Source organism: Protobothrops mucrosquamatus, unplaced genomic scaffold (genome assembly GCF_001527695.2).
Source record: "Protobothrops mucrosquamatus isolate PMUCROS unplaced genomic scaffold, P.Mucros_1.0 scaffold148, whole genome shotgun sequence".
NCBI lineage: Eukaryota > Metazoa > Chordata > Lepidosauria > Squamata > Viperidae > Protobothrops > Protobothrops mucrosquamatus.
Genome location: NW_015386513.1, coordinates 179,066 through 187,842, shown reverse-complemented (window position 1 = coordinate 187,842; position 8,777 = coordinate 179,066). Strand labels below are relative to the sequence as shown.

Sequence of the window (8,777 nt, the reverse complement as noted above, 5' to 3'; positions counted from 1 at the left end):
GATGCTGAAGGTGATCTGGAAATACAGCCCGGTTTCTGTGTCGCTGTTCTCCATCGAGACCACCACGTGCACTGAATTCTTCTCCTCCACCACCACCGTGCCCACGGTGATGTTCTTCAGCCCGGAGTCCGCAACCGCCACGGTGATGGCCTTTTCCAGATCCAGGCTACCAACCGCGATTTCTGTGCCGTTGCTGCTCTGAAACTCCATGGAGGCCACTTCGGAGGAGACACTGTGGTTGGCGATGTAGCCAAAGGGAAATGGGTTGTAATCAACATGGAAGATGACCTGGACGACGTCCGTCAGGTCAGAGAAGGTGGCTCTGAAGGCCTGGGGGATGGAGAACTGGCAGCTCGGGGTGTCCCCGTAGCAGAGCAGGGCATGGGGGTCAGCTCGTTTCCCTCTGGCCGTGATGTTACTCCCAGCCAACTCCAAGGGCTCCTCGTTGAGCACCCGTGACTTCATTAGGATGCGCATCAAGTCAGTGGACAAGGCGTAGGCTTTGGAGGCCACCTGCACCCGATTCTGAGCACTGTAGAGCTCCTGTCGCTCTGACTCCTGGGAAACGGCGTTGACGACGTGGATCAAGTCTCCTGCAAAACAGCCCGCCAAAATCAGGGCCAGAAGCCTGGATGGTATGCAAAGTCCCCCCCTCCACTCCAGCCACTGCCTGCCACGGCTGCTCCCCACTCGTCGGAGGGCTTGTGGGAACCGAGGTGCAGAAGCACCGCTGCCCCTCCACACTGGGCCTGAAGGGGGGATGCACCGAATTCTGCAGGGGTGGACAGTTAGTATCGTGTAATCGAAGCGCCGTCTGTTTCTTTTGTCACAACGGCTTTGTTGACCATCCCCTTTGACCTCTCGTGTCACTATCAGCCATGAAGAGCCACAACAGCTCTTGGCGTTTTATCATCGCACAAGCTCACATTTTTGACACGCTGAAAGTGCAACTACCAGCCAGCTATGCAAAGGCCAGCTGTGCCTATGAAAATGCAAATGCTCTCTCGACAGGTCCAAGTTTCCGTTCAGCAGGCCATCTAAAGAAGTGCTGTCTTTCTCCATTTTGCTCAATTATACATAAAAAAAATAAACATACAACTAATTCATGGACATCTTTGTTTTCGCTTGGTTTCGGGCTGCCTGCTTAACATGCATTTCCTTACAATGACTAGAAACAAGCCGTTTCCTCCAGAGAAAGGGGAAGGGGAGCAGGGGATCAAAAAGACAAGATGGCGGCCATAATCACATGTCCCTGACCTGCAGCTGCCATTTTGTCTTTGTGGCTGCATTGCAAAGGCATCGGCCTGTACCAGATATCCAACTCCCCGTGCTGAGGGCGAGCTGTGACAGCCACGCATTCCAGCCCTGCTCCTCCTGGTAGCGCATCCCTCCAACCCGGAGGGCGATGCCCAGTAGCAGACAAGCCGCCTACTTCCTCCTCAGCTGGGCTGAACCGCCATCACTGTTCCCGCCTTCCCCTGGGGGGACTCACCCATAATGTCGAGGATGTTGTCAGCGATGGCTTTGGGGGTCATGGTTCCTTGGAGGGTCTCTCCTTGAAGAATGCTCATCATAGTTTCAAGCTTTCTCAAAGTCTTTGTCAGGCAGGATCGACAGACCAGTTCCTTACTGGCCATCTGCGAACCCAAAGCACAGGGGAAGCAAGTCAGGACGCAAAGTTTCTGGTCCTCATGGTGGCTGAGTGCCTTCACCACTAGACCAAACCTGCTCTCCTTTAAAATACATCCGTGTTCATTTAGAAAAGACAAGAAAGGAAGAGAGAAAATAGGAGGCAGGAAGGGATGCTAAGGAGGAGGAGATCACCTAAGACAGGGGTGGGGAAGGATGGCCCCTTTACCACTCGTGGACTTCAACTCCCAGGATTCCTATTCCTGGCTCAGGAACTCTGGGAGTTGAAGTCCACAAGTCATAAAGGGGCCATCCTTCCCCACCTCTGGTCTGAGACCTTCTGCCCACTCTCTGTTTCTACTGTCACCCCCTTTTAAACCAGGGAAGCTCACAGCCACCCTTCCCACGTGATCCACAACATATTGTGTGAAGCAGAATCAAGCCAGGCCTAAGTCTAGGCACCCCCGTCCCTCCCAGCCCCATCTGCCTTCTTCATCTGCCCAAAATGCCTACCATACACTGGGCCAGCGCAGCCACAATCTGCCGGATGTCGTCCACCGTGTTGACGTTCAAGGAGGTCAAGGTTTCAGTAACGTTCTTCCGGATCCAGATCTGGAGCGGGGCATCGGGCTCAGCTTCCAGCTTTGGATACACAGAAGATTCGTGCTTTGGGTGGGGAGGACAGAAAATGAATATAGGTAGTCCTTAGCTTACAACAGTTCATTTAGTGACCGTTCAAAGTTACAACATCACTGAAAAAAGTGACTTATGACCATTTTTCACACAACCATTGCAGCATCCCAACTGGTCACATGATCAAAATTTGGCTGCTTGGCAATTGGTTCATAGTTTTGACAGTTGCATAGTGATCCCGTTTTGCCACCTTCTGACAAGCAAAGTCAATAGGGAAGCCAGATTCATTTAACAACCATGTTACTAACTTAACCGCAGTGATTCACTTAGCAACTGTTTCACATAATTTTTGGGCTCAACTGTGGTCGTAAGCCAAGGACTGCCGGTAGTCAGCTTCTATCAGGCCGTGAGGGAGGCAGGTCAGGATACAGGCCTTGCAAGGACGCAGTTTGCAAGAAGAGAAGCTTGAAGGCCGCCTGGGGTTTCCCTTCCACCCAACAAGGCAGGGCGGGCTGCGTTTCGCTGGTCTACTAGTTCCATCACTTTATCGAAGAATGAGATGAGATTGGTCTGGCATGATCTGTTTTTAACTAACCCGTGCTGGCTGCTAGTTATGATTTTGTTTGCTTCTAGTTGTTTGCAGATTTGTTTTTTGATTATCTTTTCTAGGATCTTCCCAGGTATTGATGTTAAACTGTCTGGTCTGTAGTTTCCTGGGTCTGTTTTTTTTTTTTCCTTTCTTGAAGATGGGAACTACATCAGCCCTTTTCCAGTCCTTGGGTACTTCCCCTGTGCTCCAGGATTTATGAAAGATGTGGTTCTGAGATAACATCTGCCAGCTCTTTCAGAACTCTGGGATGTAATCTGTCAGGTCCTGGTGATTTATATTCGTCAAGGTTGGATAGGTGTTCTCTTACCATTTTCTTACTTATTATTTTAATTTTTGTTTCTAGTATGCCTTTTGCAGTGGGTTTTTTTTGGGGGGGGGGTTCTTGGGCTATGGTTTCTTTTTGTGTGAAGACTGATGCAAAGTATGAGTTAAGCAGCTCAGCTTTCTCCCTGTTGCCTGTAATTTCCTTGCCATCTTCTCTCTTTAGTGGGCCTACAGTTTCCTTGACTTTTTTCTTGTTGTTAATGTGTTGGAAGAAACTTTTTTTATTGTCCTTGATTTCTGTTGCAAGTCTTTGTTCATTCTGAGCCTTCACTTTCCTTACTTCTTCTTTCCATGTTGAAGTCCACATATCTTTATGTGGCCAAGTTGAAAAACGCAGCTTGATGGATTCTTGGGAAGCTGCAGATTCTGCCTTCTGGCTATGAATATTATCTCCAATGGAAACACTTCTAATAAGGAAATTAATGCAGTGCAAATAAGCTAATTTCACCACTAGCTCTTAGCTCCATAGTGTGACCTGCCTAAGACATCACAGACAGAGCATCCGTGGGGGTGGGATGGGGTCGAAAACTTCAGGATAGCAGCTGCAACCATACATTTTTAGACACCATTTTGACCAAACTGACCCTAATTCTTCTGATTCCCCCATTCCATTGCTTTTGTAAAAGAACAGAGGAGGACCTAAGCCTGTCTCCCTCCTTCTGTTTGTGTCACTTCTGCGTGTGTCTTTCCAAGACTGTGAGATTTTCTGGCAAAGTATTAGGCAAGTTAGTTTAATTTTTAACTTCACAAAAGACACCAGCATTCTCTCACATAAATTCATACCTCGTTTAAGATGGTGATGAGAGCCAGTGAATACTCAATAACAGGTTGGGGGTCACTCTGTTTGACCAGGCCTTGCAGTATCACCTCTGTCTTGTTGTAAAGCCACTGGGGAAGACTGTGGAATCCCTCTGGCGTCCTGGGCAAGGTGATGACCACAGACCTGGACAGAAAAACAGCAATGACTGTCGCATAAAATGCTCTGCACCTGATAAATTAACTATGTTCCTAATATGGTAGTTTTCTGTGTGCAGAGGGCTTGTCTTTTAAATACGAAAGAGCATTACAACAACCAATTGGCAAGGATACAGTACAGTTCAGCAAAAAGGACGCAGCACAAGTGAAGATACAATTACTAGGATGTTGACAAACATGAAAAGTCTCACTTCTCCAATTCAGCGTCAGTTTCATCAGTTGCCAAACTGTTTCCAGGCTCAGTATAAAATAGGGAGTACAATTTTTAAAGTTCTAAACAATATGGGACAAGGTATTCAGGCTGTTGTCTATCTTCCTACAAGCTACTCAATCCTGAGTATTAGTCTCTCTCTTTTTCTCTCCCGGAAAAGTCTTTGTGCCACCAGAAATGCAGCCTTACCTGGGGCCCTGCAACATGGAACTGCCTTTTCCGAGGACAACATCTAAGCTTTGGTCTTCCTTACATTTATTGTTACACCTGATTTCTAGGTTAGCTTTACATTCTTGATTTTCCTTGGCAATTATTTCTTTATTAGTCTGTTTATCCATGAAACTGATATCCTGCAATGGTCTTTTCTTCAAATCTCAAATCCTAAAGGACTGAGCACCCACTACCCTCTGCACCTCAGGCTTGCTGATTAGGTCCACATACTTGGATGCCTGATTTAATCAGTTTCCAAATACCTATCCAGAGGGGATGCAGTGGCACAGTGGCTTAATGACATGGAACAGCGGGCCAGAAATGGTCTGCAGTCTGGTGGTTTGAGTCTGGCTCCGTGAGATGGGGTGAGCTCCCGTCACTCACTCCCTGGCTCCTGCCCTCTCAGAAGTTCGAAAGCATGCAGTATTACGAGTAGATAAATGGGTATCACTTTGGTAGACAAAACCTAGCTGTGTTTGTGTGTTCAGAGAGCAGAAGCAGGACGTGAGGCAACACAACGCAACAAGAGGCGAGGCGAGATGAGACCTGCAGAGGAGACCGAAAGTGCCAGCAACCATCAGCTGGTTGTCAGCTGATGTAAGCTAGTTCGCCTCCTGCGGTGCATCACAGATAAGCATGCAAGCGCCAAACGGAATGAACTAGCAATTTAGGTTGTCAGGACTGCATTGTGCCTAGCATTTGTAGATTTCCCTGACATTCTATGCCAGTGATGGCGAACCTTTTAGAGACCGAGTGCCCAAACTGCAACCCAAAACCCACTTATGCATCGTTGGGTGCCGGGTGGGCATGGCCCATTGGGTGGGTGTGGCCATCTGGGTGGGCGTGGCCCATTGGGTGAGCATGGCCACGGTGGTAACGGCAGACTGGGTGGGACTAAAAAGTTCAATCAATCAATTCCAACTTTGCGAGATCTTTTTTTCCCCCGTGAGAAGTTGAAATTGATTGATTGATTGAAACTTTTTTTTTTTTGCACACAGCGGCAGAGGCCTAAAGCGAAAAGGTTTTATAAAACCCAGCTGAACGCCTAGGACTCAGGCAACAGCGCGCGTGCCCATAGAGAGGGCTCTGCGTGCCATCTGTGGCACACATGCCATAGGTTCGCCACTACGGTATGCCATATGATCGATTGATCAATCGATCAATCACCTATCTAGAAATTGCTCTGAGAAAAATGCAGACCAAGAGATGCTGAGAATGCAAGTGCCAAGTGGGAGACAGGAACAACTGGGAGGATAAATGGTTCAAGAGCTGTATTCCCATTCATCACCACACAGCTCTCCTTCGCAATGTGGACAGCACACTGGATTCTTTCTTGAAACAAATATACTGCACTGCACTCTTATCACTGATTTATAACCTCGGAACGTATTGATTTCCTAGGCTAACAAAGTGGCACTTCGTATCAAAAGAGTGGTACATCAAGATGAACAAGAAATGGTTCTTCCTGGGCTTCCAACTTTTGCTCATGGAGCACAATGGCAGCCTAGGTAATGGCAAGGCAACGGGAGGGGGGGAGGTGTCCTCCTGGGTGAGGCACCCCAGTAGCAGTGTGCAAGACCACAAGTAGAGCATCCAGTAAACAGCACATGATCTTCTAGGTTTCACTATATGGGAGGTGTGGCCAGCAAAACCCAGCAAGATTATCCATCTGTCAGCTTTGCACATTCATAACTCTAGTGTTTTGGGGGCCTAGCTCAAATTTCTTTCTGCAAATATGCACCGATTAGTAGCAATACTAGTACACTTCCAAGCATCAAACACACACCCTTAAGAGATTGCTTTTGTCTGATTTTGTCTGCAAGTTAAGCTTACTTGTTTCCAGTCAGCTTTATAATACCTACAGAAACCACCCGGCTTCATTTCCTCCACAGATACTCACTTTCCCACGTGGCATCCCACCGTCCCTCGTGTTTCAAAAGTACTGTCCTCAACACTGCATCAAAGTCATCAGTGCCCCATGTGTGGTGTCAGATCTGCCATCACACAGCTTCGACTAGGCTTTGCTTTGATGGCATCCTGCCATAAATGTGGGGAGGGGAGAAAAGGATGTGGGGAGGGGGATGACAGGAGCCAGAAGTGCCAATCAGAGACTATGGCTGAGTGATCCAAAGACACAGACACGAAAACGGAATGTGAACGTCCACCAAAGAGGCACCAAACCTGGGAACTGCTATCAAAACAACAAATCTGAACACTAGCAAGATGACGGGGGGGGGGGAGGAGGGCCTGGGAGTAGGGAAAACTTATCTGCTTTGTGTGGGAATATTCAGATCTGGCTTTTCTTACGCTGTAACCACCTGGGTTTAGTAAAAGTATACCTTTCACTACAAATGGAATTGAGGGTCCTTTTTTTCCAAATGCCAAAGCTGGGACAGGCCTGACATATGGCTATAAAAAGTGGTGAACGTATGTTGGGCATAATTTACTCTTACTTAGGCAGAGGAAAAAGAAATGGAATATTTTTTCTAATCTCAGACTCTGGAAATTTTATCATCATGGTACACCTTAACACTATCCAAGTTTCTGAGATTTCAGCAGGCACTAGACACAAACATTAGAATCCTAGTGACTAGCATAGTCGTTTGCAAACTGCATGCTAGTTTGCTTCTAGTTAAAAGAAACACCCAGAAAGGTTGAAACATTTGAAATATATCTTTATAATGAAGGGACATCTTATCATATGTGTTGGTCATGTAAAGAATTCAAAAAGCACTGGAAAGGAATAAACAGCTTTATTCAGAAAAAAATAAAAACAAAATTTGAATTTAAGCTTCTGTTTTTCTTCTATTAGGAATCTTTCTAAATAAATAAATAAAAGTGTCACAATTTATTAAGAAATATGCTGATAGCTGCAAGGACGAATTTGCCCCGGTGTTGGAAAAGAGATACTTTGCTGACCGAAGTTGGAGAATATGCCAGGGTGGCAAAATTAACAATACTGTACTATATATATCCAGAACAGAAGCTGGGTTGAATTTAAGCAAGATTGGCTTTTCTCCCCGCAACACAACACAGGGAAACTTAGATTCTTAGAATATGTTTTTAAAGGGGAAATATTTGATATAAAGATAATAACCAGAAATGAATGTAGTATTTATAAATACTTTCACAAGTTGGGTATAACAGGAAGGAATGTGGAACTTAATATTGCTTTTACTGTTTTTAGTATTTTTTAACTTTTTCTTCTTTTTATAAGAACATGCATTTATTTTAGGTAAATATATCAGCCTCCACATCACACCAATTATCATCACATCAATTATCACGGTTTAGAATTTTGTAGTGATGAGTCATTTTTCAAGAAGATACGATGATTTTAATTTTATATATTCAATTAATCATTTAACCGATGAGATAAGAAATTCTAAATTTTGTAGCAATGGTAACTTCTCTACTTATTAGTTTGTTATTCTTCCAGACACTGTAACTCATTTCATTTTCTTCTTTTTTTCCTTTTATGTTGTCATTTATTTTATTCTTCAAAGATTTTAAACTAGATGTAGATACACACATGTGCACCTTTAATAGTGCTGGGATGGGAGAACACCAGGAAATTCTAGAGCTGTAGGAACTCTCCCCCCCCCTCCCCGCTCCCCAGGTTTTGGCCAAGAAGGCTAAAGAGGTCTGTCCATGAGGCCATCAAAAGCCGCATTTACCTGCAGTCCCAGGATCGGTTTTCAAGACCAAGCTGAATGGGCAACGAATCCTCCCAATGCGTCCTTCGTCCTGTATTTCTCATGCCCCTTGCAGTCCTTTCAGGGAACGAATTGTGGGCCAGAATGTGTGGGCCCAGGAGAGCACCCCTGAAGGCCACCCTTGCCTTTCTGGCCTGGCCCTGGGGCCCCTTGATCCAAGGGCTGGATGCAACCCCCGATGCTGCCATTCTATTCTATTCTATTCTATTCTATTCTATTCTATTCTATTCTATTCTATTCTGATGTTCTGTCCCCCGTCCGACTCACACACCCCAACCAGTCAGCCGAGGGCTGAAAAACTGCTCAGCACAGCCAAATACAAATGAACACTTGGCAGCAACTTCGTGGCTGCCTGCCAAAGCCTTTACTGATAATACAAAACAAAACATACGATAAGTCCAGGATAAATTGCCGGAGTGCTGCAACAGGAGATTCAGCAAAATTGTCCGTCACAAGAGTTTCACACGAC

The 8,777-nt window shown here is 45.8% G+C and overlaps 1 protein-coding gene across 1 annotated transcript in view; it reads right to left on the bottom strand.

The window, feature by feature from the left end:
- The window catches only part of PKD1 (polycystin 1, transient receptor potential channel interacting), a gene marked incomplete at its 5' end in the record, with an annotated part of 85,075 nt that overhangs the window by 36,220 nt on the left and 40,078 nt on the right, over positions 1 to 8,777 (bottom strand). Inside the window, 4 exons of the mRNA XM_029283596.1 lie at positions 6 to 593; positions 1,493 to 1,637; positions 2,143 to 2,295; positions 3,980 to 4,178. Coding sequence (XP_029139429.1) covers positions 6 to 593; positions 1,493 to 1,637; positions 2,143 to 2,295; positions 3,980 to 4,178 — 1,085 coding nt within the window. The remainder of the gene's footprint in view (positions 1 to 5; positions 594 to 1,492; positions 1,638 to 2,142; positions 2,296 to 3,979; positions 4,179 to 8,777) is intronic.